The sequence below is a fragment of the Hyperoodon ampullatus genome, assembly GCF_949752795.1.
Source record: "Hyperoodon ampullatus genome assembly, chromosome: 5".
In the NCBI taxonomy this organism is placed as follows: domain Eukaryota; kingdom Metazoa; phylum Chordata; class Mammalia; order Artiodactyla; family Ziphiidae; genus Hyperoodon; species Hyperoodon ampullatus.
Genome location: NC_136918.1, coordinates 120,569,086 through 120,589,799, shown reverse-complemented (window position 1 = coordinate 120,589,799; position 20,714 = coordinate 120,569,086). Strand labels below are relative to the sequence as shown.

The 20,714-nt window shown below is 36.6% G+C and overlaps 1 protein-coding gene across 1 annotated transcript in view; it reads right to left on the bottom strand.

Annotated features, from left to right (window-relative positions):
- Positions 1 to 258: 258 nt before the first annotated feature.
- Positions 259 to 20,714, bottom strand: part of CXADR (CXADR cell adhesion molecule) — a gene marked incomplete at both ends in the record, with an annotated part of 74,428 nt that continues 53,972 nt past the window's right edge. Inside the window, one exon of the mRNA XM_079705323.1 lies at positions 259 to 300. Within this exon, the coding sequence (XP_079561449.1) occupies positions 259 to 300 (42 nt within the window). The remainder of the gene's footprint in view (positions 301 to 20,714) is intronic.

The window sequence follows — 20,714 nt, the reverse complement described above, 5'->3', positions numbered from 1 at the left end:
AAAATATAAAGATAATGAAACATCTTTCAACCATTAGAGTCACTATACGTAGGATTTTCCTAACCAAGAATTTGGCCTGTACAAATTTTGATATGACATCTGACTTATACGCCTAGTACCATGGCGTAAAGCAGAAATGTTCTTATAGCTATGCTAATCTCTGTGCCTTGTGCTTTTTTTCAACATGTTGAAGTCTTTATTAGAGGTCTAAAATAAAGCCAAATAGTACAGTACTTCAGATTCTTCAGTAGTCCCTATTTATACCACGGTAATGCCATCAGTCTCGTAAGTGTACTTGAACTACGAAAAGAGAAAAAAAGATATAAGAATTTAGGTTTTTTCCCGAAGGTAAATTTTTAAAAACTAAAAGATTATGTTTTCTCATTACCTACATCTTTAGATTTCTAGTCTTAAATTATTTGACTTACCAGAAGAATCACAACTTGCTAATAAATCATTGGATGTCCTTGGCTGTTCCAGATATTTCTGTTGTGTTTGCTGATAAAGTCTGTTGATGTACAGACTACCAGAAAAGTGCACAAATCATATGGATACATAGCTCTCAAAGCTTTGAAGTATGTGGAATTCAAAATGTCTGCAACTTCAACAGAAGACAAACTTTAGAGGCCTGTGGTTTTAATGTTATTGTACTCTTTGATAAGCCACATGCAACTTTTAATATATTTCTAAACCATATCTACATTTTTTCCTGAGATTTATAGTGAATGCTTATTCAAACTTGAGCATATTTTCCTAGGGGTAACTGGCATCACAAGGGAGATTAGTTTTATTTAAGTTGGAAAAAAAATTTTTAATTGTTACTGTTCACTTATAGATCCTAGAGAGTTTGGGTGATACTGGCAGATTTCTAGGCAATCGTAAAAGTGGCAGGTTTCAAGTATTTTTATCATGGAGTTAGCAGATAGTATTTGTTCTGTTAGTTTGCACATGTCATAGTTATAAGGCTGTTGGGAAAATCAGAAGCATAATAGCTCTACTGTTGAGGGAAATATTTTTGGTAGTACCTAGCCAGCTACACCTTTCTTTCCACATCAGATTACTATAAAAATCTAAATCTCGGGCTTCCCTGGTGGCGCGGTGGTTGGGAGTCCGCCTGCCGATGCAGGGGACGCGGGTTCGTGCCCCGGTCTGGGAAGATCCCACATGCCGCGGAGCGGCTGGGCCTGTGAGCCATGGCTGCTGAGCCTGCGTGTCCGGAGCCTGTGCTCCGCAACGGGAGAGGCCACAACAGTGGGAGGCCCGCGTACCGAAAAAAAAAAAAAAAAAAAAAAAAAAAAAAAATCTAAATCTCTTATTCATTAGTGTTGACAACTAAATGGCAGAGTGTCTCAGGGAAAATGTTAATTTTGAAGTTGACTGCATATTAGATATGTTACCTGTAGAAGATTCTGCCCTTTATTGACTATCCACCTCATACCTTGTTCCAAAATTTATTTAAAGCAAAAGAAAGCTCATCAATATAGCTTTTCCAATCCATTCCTAATGAAATAAAACCATCTTTCTTTCAGAAGCTACATCTTAAACTCAGTCTAGTAAGTATGCAATTCAAAGTGTGTCAAACTTTTTAACTAGTAATTAGGACTCTAGGAGTTGTAACATCTCTAAGTCTGTCTCCCTCAGACTCCAAGACTGCTCTAATGAAGACAAAATGTTGCTGCATAATTTCAGCTTGACAGTGTTACGAGGCTGTTTGAAAAAGGAGTGGTTTGTGACTGAATGATGAAAATTTGTTTTAATTCTCCATTTTATATTTGTAGCCATAGCTGCAAAGCTCTAAATTTAGAGGTTAAACTGGGACATGGAAATATCAAAAATAAAAGAAAAATATAAATTCTCTTGGTAAGTTATATTACATCAATACCAAAGTGCTTATTTCTGGGTTTTTAGTGTAATATTTATCTCAGAGTATTTAACTTTCTGGCAAACTTCAACGACTTCAAACTAAGATGATAAAGCATTTATATTGGCTTTTACTCAGCTACACTGTTAAAGTGATTTCTTATTTGGTGATTTGGAAGAGGAAAAAAACTTTAAATCACTTATGTGCATTTACCTTGCTAGAGTAACCATTCTATCCATTTTACAGATAATAGTAGTAAACAGTAAGTTTTTAGAATTTGTATTACTATATGCCAACAACTTATTTAATCCTCATAATAACCCCCTGAGGTTGGTACCATTATTATCCCAGGTAAGATAAGGGCTCTCAGAGAAGCTAAAAATGCCCAAGATCACAGAGAGCTAAGTAATGAAGCCCTGACTTAAATCCAAGCTGGGCTTTGTAAAGCCCATGCTCCGTAATGCCTTGGTTCATTAACTATAAAGTCTACCAACTCTTAAAACTTGAGGACAGGTTCGGTATCAAGCCAAGATTTGGAAAAAAAGGAACAGATGCAAAAATTAGATTGAGTGTGAATACGAGACATTAAAGTATCTTGATTAATAACTAATAAACCCCTGACGAAGTTCCTTTTTACAAACTATTAAGATATTTTGAAAAGGGGCTGACTAATAACTTGACAGCCCTTTTATTCGCTTGGACTCTAAATCAAATTGCAATATTTCTACAGCCCAATAGATTGAGGATTGAGATGACAAAGCAAACTACCAATGATTGGTCAAGGAAAAGAGAGTTAGCGGTATTAGTATGGCCCAAGTTTATCACAGGACTTCTTTTTTTCTTAGTATCAAACATTTGTTGATTTGACGTGGTATATGATGTTCTCATGTATTCTCTGGAGTTTGTATCCCAGTTGTGAAGCAGTAACACTGTAAGGCTCTACGGGAAACACAATATCCCTGCATTAAAGATGGTATTTCTAGCCAGGCTAGAGGTTTAATGGCTAACTTCTATACATAATTTTAGTGTCATGACTGTTAAGTGAACTTCACTAGCAATTAAAGCAGGTTTTTTTTTTTTTTTTTTATTTTTTTTTTATTTTTTTGTGGTATGTGGGCCTCTCACTGTTGTGGCCTCTCCCGTTGCGGAGCACAGGCTCCGGACGCACAGGCCCAGCGGCCATGGCTCACGGGCCCAGCCGCTCCGCGGCATGTGGGATCTTCCCAGACCGGGGCACGAACCCGTTTCCCCTGCATCGGCAGGCGGACTCTCAACCACTGCGCCACCAGGGAAGCCCTAAAGCAGGTTTATCTTGATAGTCATAAGATTAAAAGTGTGGGGAGGCAGTCACACACATAGTGTTAGTACAGGCTTGAAAGAGTAATATAACCTTTTTGAAAGGCAGTTAAAAATGTATATATGCATATCCTTTGACCAAGCAAATATACTTCTAGGAATGTATCTACAGAAATACTCAAAAACAAGGAGCTGTTACCTATGTAAAAGTGTTCATTGCAAAATGTTTGTAAACAGCAAAAATAAAAACCCAATAGATGAACAGTTAAATTTGAACATTTGTTCAAGAAAATACTGTGGAAAATACCATGTAGCCACACACACAAAGGTACATCAGTTTCTAATGATGTGGGATAAAATGTTGCAAGTTGGGAAAATACTGCAAGTGGGGAAAGAAATGTTACATCTAGGATGGTGCCAATATTGTCTGGAAAAATAAACACCATTGTTAAAAGTAGTTAGGGTTCTCAGAGGCAGGGGAGGGGCAGATACAGAGAACCTCCATTTTCCTACATTGCACATTTCAGATACTTATACTATTATGACTTTGTAACTGGAGAAGTGAACGGACAAATATTTCTTAAAGAGCACTCAATTTAAGACAAGTTCAGTGGATTTATTTTTAGCAAATACAAATACTATACATCACTGATAACCAAATTGCATATATGGACGATCTGGTACATTTCTGAGTTAAACCATTGCAGTGTGCTGACAAAATTTTATTTGCTGATCATACTGTGTCTAGAAGGAAATTTTCCAAAATAAATGCTTTTAATAAAGTGGTTGTATTACTTCTCCAATGTTCCCAATGATATATATTAATTTCATGAGAAAATTTTTAAATAGTACTTTGTGGGAGAAAAATCCCTGTTACTAAGAAAGGGTATTAAATACCTGGAAGCAAACTTTAACAACAGAAGGGAGTGTGTCCCACAGAGAAAAATTTATAAGAATTTGCCTAAAGTCAAAAATAACTGACTAGAAGAATATGCCATATTTAAATTGATACAATACTATAAAAAACCTTTACTTTTCAAATTAATATGTAAAGTCAATATAAATCAATTAAAATCCCACTGAAATTTTAGTGGAACTTGAAAGCCTGATTTTAAGTTTACATAGAAAGAAGAATAATTCTCAATAACCAGGAATTTTTTAAAAAAAAAGAACAATGGGCAGGGAGTGTTCTTCCTTTTAAGTAATTTATCAATATATGCTTTAAAGTATTGGGTTGGCCAAAAGGTTCGTTCGTTTTTTTCCATAAGATGGCTCTAGTAGCACTTAGAAACAATTTTGTTAGATTATATGTGACAGCTGTCATATCAGCATGCATTCTTATCAAAATTGGTTAATTTTTGTGTAACCATTTTAATATTGAAGATGGAAGAAAAACAACATTTCCGGCCTATTATGCTTTATTATTTCAAGAAAGGTAAAAACACAACTGAAACGCAAAAGAAGATTTGTGCAGCGTATGGAGAAGGTGCTGTGACTGACTGAACCTGTCAAAAGTGGTTTGTGAAGTTTCGTGCTGGAGATTTCTCATTGGACAATGCTCCACAGTCAGGTTGACCAGTTGAAGTTGATAGCAATCGAGACATTAATTGAGAACAATCAACGTTATACCAGGCAGGAGATAGCCAACATACTCAAAATATCTAAATCAAGCGTTGAAAATCATTTGCACCAGCTTGGTTACGTTAATCACTTTGATGTTTGGGTTCCACATAAGTTAAATGAAAAAAACCTTCTTGACCATATTTCCGCGTGCGATTCTCTACTTAAACGTAATGAAAACATCCCATTTTTAAAACAAATTGTGACGGGTGATGGAAAGTGGATACTGTGCAATAAATGTGGAACAGAAGACATCATGGGGCAAGTGAAATGAACCACCACCAACCACACCAAAGGCTGGTCGGTCTTCATGCAAATAAGGTGATGCTGTGTATATGGTAGGATTGGAAGGAAGTCCTCTATTACGAACTCCTTTCGGAAAATCGAACAATTAACTCCAACAAGTACTGCTCCCAATTACACCAACTGAAAGCGGCACTTGACGAAAAGCGAATAGAATTAGTCAACAGAAAACGCATAATCTTCCATCAGGATAATGCAAGACTGCATGTTTCTTTGATGACCAGGCAAAAACTGTTACAGCTTGGCTGGGAAGTTCTGATTCATCCACCGTATTCACCAGACACTGAACCTTCAGATTTCCATTTATTTAGGTCTTTACAAAATTCTCTTAATAGAAAAAAATTTCAATTCCCTGGAAGAGTGTAAAAGGCACCTGGAACAGTTCTTTGCTCAAAAAGATAAAAAGTTTTGGGAAGATGGAATTATGCAGTCGCCTGAAAAATGGCAGAAGGTAGTGGAACAAAAGGGTGACTACGTTGCTCAATAAAGTTCTTAGTGAAAATGAAAAATGTGACTTTTATTTTTACTTAAAAACCGAAGGCACTTTTTGGCCAACCCAATATAACATAGGAGTGAATATACCAATGAAACAATACAAGTGCAGAACCAGAAACATTTAGATACAGAAGTTTACTGTATGGTGAATGTGGCTTTTCAAATGGAAAATAATTCACTAATAAAAAAATTAATTGTGAACTATATTTGGCTATGCAATTTTTAAAGTTAAATTCCTACTTCAAACCATAAAAATAAATTCCAGATAGATTAAAGATAAAATGTAAAATATGAAACTATAAAAGTACTGAGAGGAAATATGGAAGGAGATATTCATAAACTTTTAGCTTAGGAAAATTTTCCCCATGAAGATAGAAAAATTGGCATTTTAGAATTTAAAAAAAAATTTGTAATTGCATATTTAAAGACATAAATACACTTAAAAAGACAAACTCTGGGATTTCCCTGGTGGTACAGTGGTTAAGAATCCACCTGCCAATGCAGGGGACACGGGTTCGAGCCCTGGTCCGGGAAGATCACACGTCCCGCAGAGCAACTAAGCCTGTGCACCACAGCTACTGAGCCTGCGTGCCGCAACTACTGAAACCTGTGTGCCTAGAGCCCATGCTCAGCAACAAGAGAAGCCACTGCAATGAGAAGCCTGTGTACCACAACGAAGAGTAGCCCCTGCTCACCACAACTAGAGAAAGCCTGCACGCAGCAATGAAGACCCAACGCAGCCATAAATAAGTAAATTTAAATCTTCAGAAAAGTTAAAAAAAAATGACAAACTCCAAAGAGCGAGAAATTTTCTACAGAATGTTTAAAAGAAAATGAATTAGTATTCTTAATATACAAATAGCTTCTACATATAATTAAGTTATTTAGCAGAGCCAAATAAATATAAATACAAATGGCTAAAAAATTAAAAGAGGTGCTAATGGCACACTAATGACAAAGGAAGTATACACTGAAACCACGAAATACCATTTTTCACCTAACAAATTTGACATTGAAAAGACAGTGGCTTGCATTCTTTGTGGAAGCCAATTTAACAATGTCAAAAAATTTTTTAATGTGTATATTCTCTTACCCAGTAATTCAAATGCCATATATATAGAAGATAGCCTATGGAAATACTTTCAAAAATGTATAAAAATTAATGTACAAGGGGTGCAGCCTTTTTTTATATAATAAAATATTATAATTCATTTATACTATGTAAGAGCATGAGGCCAGTAAAAGAATGATCTGTATCTGTTGTGGAAAGATGTCCACCATATTGTGAGGGGTAAAAATGGTACAGAAAGTGAGGATAGTAATAGAACTTGATAGGTTTATCATGGAATGAAATAAGATGATTAATATAAAACACTCCAATACATGGCAAATATCAAATGCTCAATAAGTTTTATGTTTACATAAGATGTATGAAGGATGAAAATAGGTACAAAAAGTGAGGGCAATAGAATCTAGGTAGGTTATCACAGGGTAATGTTAACCATTAATAGTTCATACATATGCATACTTGTTTTTTTAAATAGATTTTATTTACTTATTTATGTATGGCTGTGTTGGGTCTTCGTTGCTGCGTGCACGCGTGGGCTTTCTCTAGTTGCGGCGAGCGGGGGCTACTCTTCATTTTGGTGCGCGGGCTTCTCATTGTGGTGGCTTCTCTTGTTGTGGAGCATGGGCTGTAGGTTCACGGGCTCCAGTAGTTGTGGCTCACGGGCTCTAGAGCGCAGGCTCAGTAGTCGTGGTGCACGGGCTTAGGTGCTCCACGGCATGTGGGATCTTCCTGGACCAGGGTCTGAACCCGTGTCCCCTGCATTGGCAGGTGGATTCTTAACCACTGCGCCACCAGGGAAGCCCTGCATACATGTTTATAAAGCATTTCATCCAGCAAAATGAAATTCCATTTGACAGGTACTTAAGTGCTTTCCATTTGATGATAAACTTTTGTGTGTTCTAGTATTATCCTCACCTTATACACAAGGAAACTGAGTCTCAGAGTATTCAAGTTAAGTTGTCCCAGGTGACCTAAACTAGCAGGGCTTCAAACCCAAGCAATATGACTCCAGGACACATGCTTTTAAGAGCAAGATAGGGGGTTGGAAAGATACACTAAACTGTTTCTAACAGTTACCCTTAAACTGTTAATAATAGTGTGTAAGCAATATTTTTTAGAAAGCAATAGAATAGATATTTTGGTATTATTCTCTTAGCTTAGACTGGATTTCAATGAAAAAGAACAAATCACTTTATAAAAATTATTGGCCACAAGAGGGCATCAGATGTTCTTTTTCCAACTTCCAAGCTAAAGGCTGTAAATAATCTCCCTTCTCCATGAAAAGTATTAGTGGTTATAGTTTAAATCACAGCTTTTCCTATGCATCTACATACAGAAATTGCCACTGCTAATGGAGAATGTTAATTAAGTATGCCATAGTTATTATATACAACTTTTAGTTATTAGAATGATTTTTGTTAAAAAAGAAATGTATAGTTCATTTGGGAGAATAAAATTACCTAAAAGCACAAAGAGATCATTAAAATTACCTATAATCCTTCCAGCGAAGATAACCACTGTTAATATTTTAGTGGATGGGGGAATGTTTAAAAGAGGGAGCTTTTCCTTTAGCTCCCTCTTTTTTAGATTCCTGTTTTGTTGTGTTATGAAATATAATCATTTTATGGTCTCACAATTTGGGAATGTGGAACATCTTATGTCATGGATTTTTTCCTAAAACATGATTTTTAATAGTTTCATAGTATTCATATATATTGCCTTAATTGATTTAACCAATCTTTATCATTAGCTATTAAGCTACCGATCTCTTTTGGAAATTTTTTTTCAGTCGTATATCTAAATATATAACTCCTTTGTTGGGAGTAGGTTGAGGGAGGGGGGTATTCCTTTGAAGTCCAGAAATAAATGGGCAAGCTGATTTTAGAACTGCCAATTTAATTTGGCAGTTCTACATACAAAAAATCTATAGATGATAGATTTCTTAGAGTCAAATTAATAAGTAAAGCTGTGAAATTTCAACAGAAAAATAGATTGACTGTTTCACTAAATTCAATGGAAAAAAAAAAAAACCTTTGTATTTAAAAATTTTAAACTTTTCTGAGGTGACTGGAACATGAAGAATGTAAACTTCAGTTTTTATCTGAGTTAAAGTGAAATCTGAGTATTTCATGTTTCCTAATATTGCCAATGTTAAAACAGACTATATTTAAAATCTGATATTGATAGCTAATGAGATCCTTGAGTAAATAATTTTGAAAGGATCATTTGTGATGCTTGACAGTCACTGTAAAATCTGGAAAGGAATACACAAAAAGCTAAGATGCAAGACCTGATATAGGGATTTGGCATGCAGAGTTACTGTAAAATCCCTCTCCCTAGCACAATTAGGAGTGCCAATCAAAAAAGCTTAAGTGGGAAACCACTAAAAATGATACATCCCTTAAATATTTTAAATGTTTAAAATGTATCAATATACATTCAGGCACCAAATTTTTGATGTAGAGTTAAGAATTTTTCTTAGAATATGAGTCTATTTCTAGAAGCTGTTTTCTTTTCTCCATAACCTACATCCATAATATATTGATACTAATTTAAAGTTTGGTTTCTTTGCAGTCAAGTGAAAGCAACATATTTTTGAATCAATGTGCCAGCAGAATCATTCCCTCTGATTATCATGTCTTCACTATATCTAGTACAGTTGGTATATACGATTTACTTTAATTATGTCATCAGCAATACAACAAGCATAAACAGGCTTGGTACCAAACAAAGCGGACCCTCGTCAATCATACAGCCCACCGGGGCCTCCATGGGTATCGTCAAGAATAGTCAGTGCGCCCTGCGTGCGGACCCCATTTGGGGGGAGCAGAGGGCGTGCTTAGGCCAGTCTCCTCTCCTTTCATAGGCTTTCTCCTGGGCTGGTGTTGCCGGGAAGGGGGATCAGAGGTGAGGAAGAGCCACACCTCCCACCTCCTCCCTTCTTCTTTCCTTTTATATAGTTCTCTCAGGGCAGGACTGCCAAGGACTCAAGGTTCCTAGAGAAACACTAGACCAGGAATCAGGACACCTGGATTTCATTCCTAACTACTGGCCTTGGGAAATCAAAACCTTTCCGAATCTTGATATTTTCGTAAAATGATATTGAACTAGATAACATAGCCCATAGATATTTTGGGGGTTTTGTTTGGTTTTTACCAAATTTGAACTGCTATGTAAATTTTCTTCACTTAACTATATTACAAAACTTTTGCCCATAATATTACAAAAACAAAAATGCTACAAAATTACACACACACGAAAATCAAACCTACATAAACATGTGTTTATAAAGTCTTGTTGGCTACTATACAGTGCATCTTTACCTTGTCCTGGACCTAAGATCATATCTTTTAATTGGCAAGGCAGAGATTACATTTCATTTCATGTAATTATTTTACTTTGTGTTCTCTTCTTTTTGTGAACATATAAAATGTCTTCCCCTTGTCAGGAGATCAAAAGTCTGGTGGAGGCTGAATATTGGAGGACTGTGATTTTCAAAAAGGTTGCAAATCATTGGCACAGTAGTTCCTCCCTTATGCATGGTTTCACTTTCTACGGTTTCATTTACTTGCAGCCAACCAAGGTCCAAACAATTTTCCATTTAATATTATTGCTATGAATAAACAATTCATAAGTTTTAAACTGCACTCTGTTCAGTGTGATGAAATATTGCACCATCCTGTTCTGTCCCGCCGGGGATGTGAAGCATTCTTTTGTCCAGTGTACCCAACCCCTTAGTTACTTAGTGGCCCTCTCAGTCATCAGATGGACATTCGTGTCCAGGTAACCCTTATTTTACTTAATAACGGCCTTACAGCCAAGGGTAGTGATGCTGGTAATCCTAATATGCACAAAAGAAGCAGTAAAGTGCTTCCTTTCAATGAAAAGGTGAGAGTTCTTTACTTAATAGGGAAAGAAAAAAAATGCCGAGGTTGCTAAGATCTACAGTAAGAATAAATCTTCTATCCGGGAAATTGTGAAGGAAAAAAAATTGTGTTGGTTTTGCTGTCACACTTCAAATTGAAAAAGTTATAGCTACAGTGTGTGATTAAGTACTTAGTTAAATGGAAAATGTATTAAGTTTGTACAGTAAGATATTTTGAGAGAGACCACATTCACATAAATTTTATTATAGCATATTATTATAATTGTTCTACTTTATTATTATTGTTAGTAATCTCTTACTGTGCCTAATTTATAAATGAAACTTTATCATAGGTATGTATGTGTAGGAAAAACACAGTATACCTAGGGTTTGATACAACCTGCAGATTCAGGCATCCACTGGGGGATCTTGAATTGTACCCCCCCAGGAACAAGGCGGGGAACTACTGTATCTTCGCTATCACACTGTCTCCTCTCAGAATTGCAAGGTCTTTCTACTGTTCTCTAGAAATGTTCTCACTGTTGACAGTTCTGGGACTCCATGAGGAAAAATATCCTACTTAGCAACATGAAAAGAGCACAGTGCCAGTAGCCAACATTCAAATTAGAACAGTGTGTGACAGCTCACCTAACATGTGACCAACACATCTTTTTCAAGTGCAAGATAACTCATTTTCTCCATTAGTAGTTTGTGCTGATTCCATAAAACTGCTCTGGGCAAAAACTCCAGAAACTTGAAGAAAGAAACCAAAGGTAAATGACGAAGAAATACACCATGATGGGAACACTTATGGCAATGACTTGATACGAACATAGCCAGAACTGCTGCAATTATTATCATCAACAAAGTACACTGAGAATCTATTATGTGTTGATCATTTAGATGTAAACATGTTCCACCTTTGAGAAGTCTGGCATCTGCTTAGGGAGAGGAGACAGATTCATGAAGACAGGTGACCCTCAGCTTCCTCTGAGGTTATAATCTCAAGAAGGGAGAAGTTAGGAGAACATCTTAGAAAGGATTAGGATTACATGGTCAGAAAAGGGTAAGCCCATAAACAGAGTCAAAGAAAAAGGATAACCTGGCAAAAGAAAAAAAAGGGGGGGGGGTGTATTTCATGTCACAAAGGGCTAATTTTATTAACATTTAAGAGCTCCTCCAAATTAGCAGAATTGTAATATAAAGAAAAATGGGCAAAGCATATGAACATAGTTCTCAAAAACACAAATGGTTTTTAAACATAGGAAAAGATGCTCAACTGACCAAACAGAAATAGACTTTTAAACCATGACAAAATTTTCTTCTCAGAGATCAGGAAAGATAAAAAGGTCAGATAAGGGGTTCCCTGGTGACGCAGTGGTTGAGAGTCCACCTGCCGATGCAGGGGACATGGGTTCGTGCCCCGGCCCGGGAAGATCCCACATGCCGCGGAGCGGCTGGGCCCATGAGCCATGGCCGCTGAGCCTGCGTGTCTGGAGCCTGTGCTCCACAACGGGAGAGGCCACAACAGTGAGAGGCCTGCGTACCACACACACACACACACACACAAAAAGTCAGATAAGAATATTGGTGAGGATTTGGGGGTAGATGAGCACTCTTATCCACTGCAAGCATAAGCTGCTACACTTATTAAGGAGATATTGTAATAATAGCTGTCAAAATACTCTTTACTCAGTACCTCCCCTTCTAGAAATTTAAGGATATATTTGCATATATGAAAAATGATGTATATACAAATATACTACTTATAATCCATTATATCAAAAAGATGGGATCAACTTAAATGGTCAATTGGAGATTGGCTAAATAAGTTACAGTGTAGCAAGTTGATATATTATACAGTTTTGAAAACAAATAAGGTTGTTTTAGATAAGTAGATATATAAATGATAGATAATACATATATACAGAATGATCTGAGGATTTGCTAAATTAAAAAAACAAGTGTGTATAAAACCTTATTTAAAAAAAAATATATATATATATATATACACGTATATATATGCAAGTGTAAGCACAGAGTCAGTGTTGTAGTGGAGGGCTAGCCATGAAAGTCAAAAGCTAGGCTAGATTTTAGACTTTAAGTTAGAGGTCCAGGAAAGCTTTCAAGCAAGGGAGTGAACCTAAAGCTTTAAGAAAATTAACTTCAAATTGGAGAGTTTTAATCAACTCTTGTCTAGAAAAAAGATAACTGTAGAGAAATGGTCATCTACTTGCTTCTATTGTCAGGTAGGTCATTTCTTTCTAAAGTGGTCCATCACCTCTTCATGTCTTCCTGAGATTAGATGCTTCCAAGTCCTCTCCAAGCAGTAGTAAATGAATGGGAAATGATGTTTCTTTTTATAAAAGCAGCAGAACTGAAACGAATCATAAACTCATACAAGCACGCTTTCACTGAATACTTAATTTTAGTCAGCTCTAGTACCAGATGCTAAACAGGCCAGGCATACAGTCATGATCCAAACCTCATCCGCCCTCTCAGGACCATTCAGGGTTCCTTTTCTGTGTGTGTTAGCCTCTTCTCTCTCCCATGCTTCACCCGAAATTTCCTACTTTCACCTCTTCCCTCAGTCCTCTTACTACCTAGCTACCTTCCCGCCATGCTCCTAGAGTATGACCTCACCTCTACTTACTGGAGGAAAGTGAGATCATCTAATTATATCCCATCCACACAACCACAAACCTATTAAATCTGCCCTCAACCTCACTGATTTTTCCCCCCAACCTCACTGACTTTCCCCCTCAACCTCTGGGGAAGATGTTCTCCTTGCCCTCTTCAAGTTAATCCCGCCCACATTCCGTTTTGGCTCCTTCCTCTTTCCAGGCCCCTTCTCCACAGCCTCAAGTCTCTCCCATCCTCACAAACAAGCTAACCTTTGCCCTACTCTAGTTGCTGTTTCCTCTGGCTTCCTCCTTCCCTTCATGGCCAAGAATATTTAAAGAATAGTCTAGTATAGTTTTCAAATTGCGTCTTGTGAATCAGACATCTCAAGAGCTGGTGGGGATCTTATGGGGAGACAAACAATAGCCGCTTCATCTTTTATATAATTTGGACTCTGTAGGATTTAATCTCAGTGAGGCATGTTTTGCATGCTAACTATGTTTCTAGGTCTCCCTTAGCTCTCATCCACGCTTCAATCCATGGAACTAAGGATTGGCACAACTGTTCCACCAGAAATGGTCTGTCATCATGAGTGACTTCATTCCCAGAATGGTTTCTTTCTCAGTCTTTTGTGCCCCAGGGGGCTGACTTGGGTCCTCTTCTCATTCTAAACACTCTTTCCTGAATGATTGCACCCTCTTTTGTAGATTTAACATATTAATACACATGCCTTTGGCTTAAAAAGTCCAGAGCTTCACTTTTTCTCTTTACCAGTCTCCTCAAATTGTAGTTTAGAGATCACTGCATCCACAAAAAGTAGCTTGTGAAATGATCTGTGTGTAAGAAACAACTTCATAGTGCTTTCACTTAAATCCCACAACTTAATCTGCCCTAACAACCCACTGCTTTAATACCTGTGCTCTGAAATACCTCAAAAGAATGGGAAAAAACTCTAGGAAGCAATATTACTGTATAACAGAAAATTGGAAGCGTCTAGGTCCACAAATAAGAAAAAAATGAATTATGGAACATCAACTTAATAAAACATCTTACAGCTATTAAAATGGATATATATAAATACTTCCAACAATAGCTAAGATACACATACAAGTGTGATTCAACACCAAGTTGATAAAAGAAACTAACAGAGGACATTCAGTTTAAAAATAATATGTAGACTTAAATATACTAGAAGAGAAACAAAACAGAAAGATTTTTGGTACTGATGTCATTTGGGTGAAATATTTTACGTTCTTCATGTCAAGTACTAGATCACTATGACTCTATAAACCCCAAAGGCAGGGTAACCACAGATCTTACTGTCCAGTCTGAGACACTCTAGAGCAAAAGGTCTATTGCTGTTGTAATTACAGTGAGATAACAGGCATAAGACAGAACTATCTTGGGAAAACTGGGATATAGTCCCCTAATCCTATAAGATATGAGGCAAATGTTGCTATTACAACACAATAACAATGATGATGATGACAGCAACCAGTGCTTACAGAGCACTGACATGTGCCAGCCTAAGTGCTTGACATGTATTAATTTATCATTCCCAGAACCATTCCATGAGATAGATGCTATTATCCTCATTTTACTGTTACGGAGAAGGAGTATAGAGGTTAATATTTGAAACATTAAAAAAAACCCATTCATTTCACAAATATTATATAAACAACTTGAAATACAGAACTTTAAAAACTCTGTTTCCCTGGAAAAATAGTTTCATCTTGTCAGCAAGATTCTTAAGAAGACAATCCATAATCATCTCATCAACTACTTTTTCACTTGACAAGCAGATGTGAGGTTAATAGTGTATTATGGTCACTGCATATTTGAAATAAAAATAGTACACTCCTGAGGGTAAGGACGGGGGAGACTGAGAACCATGAAATAACTATATTGGCATAGTTACTCAGGTGCTGCTATTTTAATTGTACCAACTAAGCAAAAAAAACTCTTTGGGAATGTATTCCGTACCAACTTTCTCCATTTTATTTATTAGTCCTGCTTCACAATTTCCAATCATCATTTCTGTTATGGATTGAATTGTGTGTTCCCAAATTCCTATGCTGCAGTTCTAATCTCCAGTACCTGAGAACGTAACCTTATTTGGAAATAGGGTTGTTGAAGATACAATTATTTAAAATGAGGTCATTAGGGTGGGTCCTCGTCCAATATGACTGGTGTCCTTATAAAAGGGGAAAATTAGGACACAGAGATAGACACACACAGAGGGAAGGTGACATGAAGTAACACAGAGAGAAGACAGCCATCTACAAGCCAAGGAGAGAGAACTTCCTTCACAACGCTCAGAAGGAACCAACCCCTCCACCAAAAAAACTACTAGAACTAATAAATAAATTCACTAAAGTTGCAGGATACAAGATTAATATCAGAAATCTGTTGTTTTTCTATACACTAACAATGAACTATCACAAAGAGAATTCAAGAAAACAATTCCATTTACAACTCCATCAAAAAGAATAAGATACCTGGAAATAAACTTAACCAAGGAGATGAAAGACCTATACTCTGAAAACTGTAAGACAATGATGAAGGAAATTGAAAACAATACAATTAAATGAAAAGAAATTCCATGTTCATGGACTGGAAAAATTAATATTGTTAAAATGTCCATACTACCCAAGGCAATCTACCAGTTCAATGCAATACTTATCAAAATACCCATGATATTTTTTGACAGAACTAGAATAATCTGAAAATTTATATGGAACCACAAAAGATCCCCAATAGCCAAAGCAACCTTGAGGGAAAAGAACAAAGCTGCAGGAATCATAATCATGCTCACTGATTTCAGACTATACTACAAAGCTATAGTAATCAAAGCAGTATGGCACTGGCATAAAAACAGATACATAGATCAATGAACAGGATAGAAAGCCCAGAAATAAACCCACACACCTATGGTCAGTTTTTCTGTGACAAAGGAGGCAAGAATACACAATGGAGAAAAGACAGTCTCTTCCATAAGTGGTGCTGGAAAAACTGGACAGCTACATGTAAAAGAAGGAAATAAGAACATTTTCTCACACCATATACAAAACTAAACTAAAAATGGATTAGAGATCTAAATATAAGACCAGAAACCATTAAATTCCTAAACAAAAACATAGGCAGAACACTCTTTGACACAAATTGTAGCAGTATTTTGTTGGATCTATCTCCTAAGGCAAAGAAAGCAAAAATAAAAATAAACAAATGGGACCTAATTAAACTTAAAAGCTTTTGCACAGCAAAGAAAACCATTAACAAAACGAAAAGACATCCTACTAAATGGGAGAAACACTTGCAAACAGTAAGACGAATAGGGGTTAATATCCAAAATATATAAATAGTTCATACAACTCGATATCAAAAAGACAACCTGATTAAAAAATAGGCAGAAAACCTGAATAGGCAATTTTCCAAAGACATATGAATGGCCAAAAGTGCTCATGAAAAAATGGTCATCACCAATCATCAGAAATGCAAATCAAAACCACAATATCTCTTCACACCTGTCAGAAAGGCTATCATTGAAAAGTCTACAAATTAATGTTGGGGAGGATGTGGAGAAGAGGGAACCCTCTTGCACTGTTGGTGGGAGTGTAAATTGATGCAGCTACTATGGAGAACAGTATGGAGGTTCTTCAAAAAACTAAAAATAGAATTACCATATGATCCAGCAATTCCACTCCTGGGTATACAGCCAAAAAAAATGAAAACACTAATTTGAAAAGATAAATGTACCCCAATGTTCATAGCAGCACTATTACAATAGCCAAGACATGGAAGCAACCCAAGTGCCCATCAACAGATGACTGGATTAAGATGTGATAAACATACATATATATATATATATATATAATCTGTAATACACACACACACACACACACACACACACACACACACATATATAATGGAATACTGCTCATCCATAAAAAAGAATGAAATTCTGCCATTTGCAGAAAAGTGAATGGACCTAGAGAATATTATGCTTGGTAAGTCAGAGAAAGACAAACACTGTATGATATCACTTATATGTGGAATCAAAAAATAATACAAATGAATGTATATGCAAAACAAAAACAGACTCACAAATACAGAAAGCAAACTTGTGGTTACCAGTGGAGAGAGAGACAGCAGGAAGATAGGGGTATGGGATTGAGACATACCAACTACTATGTACAAAATAAGCTACGAGTATATATTGCACAGCACAGGGAAATATAGCCATTATTTTATAACAACTTTAAATGGAGTATAATCTATAAAAATATTGAATCACTATGTTGTACACCTGAAACTAATATTGTAAATCAACTGACTATACTTCAATTAAAAAAAAAAAAAAAGGAACCAACCCTACCATCACCTTGATCTCAGACCTTCAGTCTCCAGAACTGTGAGACAGTAAATTTGTTTTTTAAACCACCCAATTTGTGGTACTTTGTTATGGTAGCCCTAGCAAACTAATACAATTATACACAGAATTAATTATAAATGACTAGTCTCTTCAGGAGACTAATCATTTTAAAAGACTTGAAAACAACTGACATTATGTCATTTTTTAAAAATTAAAATCTTCCAAGATACGGTGTTTTATCTCTCTAAGTAGGTCTCCCTAAAAATTCTGAAATATTAGGGACTTCCCTGGTGGCGCAGTGGTTAAGAATCTGCCTGCCAGTGCAGGGGACATGGGTTCAAGCCCTGGTCCAGGAAGATCCCACATGCTGTGGAGCAACTAAGCCCATGCACCACAACTACTGAGCCTGCGCTCTAGAGCCTGCAAGCCACAACTACAGAGGCTGCGTCTAGAGCCCGTGCTCTGCAACAAGAGAAGCCACTGCAATGAGAAGCCCGTGCACCGCAACAAAGAGTAGCGAGTAGTCCCCGCTCGCGGCAACTAGAGAAAGCCCACACGCAGCAATGAAGACCTAATGCAGCCAAAAATAAATATAAAAAAAAAAAAATTCTGAAATATTACTATATTCAAATTAGGCAATGATATCTAAGCATGTAAGTTTTTTGGCCTCACTAAAAAGGTGTACTCAAATATTTCTGAAAGTTTGTGAGGTCCAAGAAAAAACATTCTACCTACTAGTGACTTAGCATGGACACCAGTCATCTACACAGGGTTTCCTAAACAATTCAGAGGTTCCCAAGTTTAGATGATTTTTGAAATAACCTGGGAGAGAAACAGCCACCGATCTTACCCCAAACCCACTCAGAATCTCTGAGGAGGATTTTAGAAGCTTATTTCTCCAATGCTTCTCCACTTCTCTAGGTTTGCATAATAATTAGGTTTGTTTCTGTGTTGGGTCCTATTGAGTCAGGTCACCCAGTCTTTATTTGTGCAAGTTAACTTTTTAAGCCCTGTGCAGAATTTTCCCTTACCACCCATACACATTCACCCTTTTTCTATTGATACTGCGTTCTTGGAAAAAACCAGGCCCGTTGTCTTGCAGAACACATGACGCACACGTGATAAATGCACACTTGCTCCTGATGCCCATAACTTCCTTTCTAAAAATTCATTCAGCATTTACTGAGCAATATGCAAGTCAGAGTTAGGAACTGGGGATAAAGGTGAATGAACCAGCTTCAAACTCATCAAGGAGGTCTATTAAGAATGTTAAATAATTAGAATGCAAAAAGGTTTTTGTGCCATAAAGACCCATACTGGCAATGTAGAGGGCCCAGATGCACCCCTAATTTAACTTGAGTGAGGGGCAGGGGTGAAAATAGGAAAAATGATTCCAAGGAGACAGTTTGGACTGACACTTGCAGGGCACTGGGCAGGTAAACAAGGATGGGTTCCTCTCTGGCTGAGGAAATTGCATGTTCACAAAGGTATGAGACCACATCCCCTTAGCTATGGAGTATGGCTATCACAAAGGTGCACCTAGAGGTGTGTAAAAAATAAACCACAGAGAAATAGAATGGTCATCAGAGACCTTCTGTGTCAGTTTAAGATGATCTGGTTTTTAATATGATCAGATTTACATTTTAAAACAACTAATCCACTAGGACTGTGGACAATGAATGACTTGGGGAAAGACAAGATCACGACGGCTTCTAGCACTTTGTTGAGGGCTGACATCAGGTTTTCCCTCTGTAATTTCCTGTATCTCCTCCCACCTCTCTCGTTCTCCATTAGAGTTAGAATTTCCTAGCTCAGCAGTGAAACGAGAAGCATACCGATCAAGCCCTTGATTAACTAGACTGAAATTTATTTCTCAGTTCTTCATTAACTTCAGAAATTCTACTTTTTCTGCAGTTACCTTAGGACAATTTTTTCCCCTATAAATAGTTATAAAATTTAGAAACATCATTTAAGTAACAAAACAACAAATTCCATTTGATTTATACTGCAGAAATATCAGCAAGAAATACTGAGTTGAATTCCTAGCACTGGCTTTCTGATCTTTTCAGCTGCCTTTACTGCATTTAGAAACTATATTTGTTTATGACATAGACTTAAAACCATTTTTTATCAATATTTAACAACAGATTGTTTTATATTCAATTTTGACTCAATTTCAACATTTTTGCCATTTGGTACTTAATTAACCAGAAATATGATCTGGCCTTTAGAACTTCATGCTTAAAATATGATCTAAATTAAAGGCATTAAATTATACTTAGTAGTTTGTTAGCATATTTTACTGTAATCTTGATTCTTTGAAAATCTGTGTACCACTATCAGCATCCCAGCAAACAGGGACAAGTGCAAAGAATTTTCATTATATCAATTCTATCTCTTTAAAATCCTCCAACATCCCCTGTGATGTAGGTATTTTTATCCCCATTTTAAGCACCAGGAAACCGAAGCTAAGTAAAGCATCTAGTAATAAGTGGTATTCAGATATGTCTGACTCCAAAGCCTATGCTCTTCTTTTAACCTCCGAGTAGAAAACTTCACATTAGTATAAACCACTGGTTCTCAACTAGGGGCAGTTTTGCCCCGCACCCCAGTGGCTATTTGGCAACACTGGAGACATTTTTGGTTGCCACATCTGGGGGAAGGAGGGCAAGAGCTACTGGCACCTAGTAGGTAAAGGACAGCGATGCTACTAAACATCCTGCAATGCACAGGATGTCTCCCACAACCAAGAATCATCCATCCCAAAATGTTAAAAGTGCCAAGGTTGAGAAACTGTAGTATAAACAAAATATTTCTCAAAATACCTTCTTACAAAAGCACTGCTAACCCCATCCTGTTATTTTTCTGAAATCAACATTTAGAGTCAATGAAAATAGCTTTAAAGTATAACTAGATGTGTGTGTACTTAATACATTTATGTACGCACATTTTTAATTCATCTGAAAAACTCTTGAATTTACACTGTAAATTGTGACATGATAACAGAACTTTGGAGGTTTCAACCCCAAATACATTATGTTATTTAGTGTCATATAGATGCACAGGACTGGAGAAATTTCTATAAATATGTTTGATATGTTTTCATTGATGTTACTGTTCTGATATTTATTTTGTTTAATAAAAGATGCAAAGGAGAGGGGTAAAGGAAACCCTGGCTCAGAAAAGCAGGGAGTAAGAGTATAATGAAGCT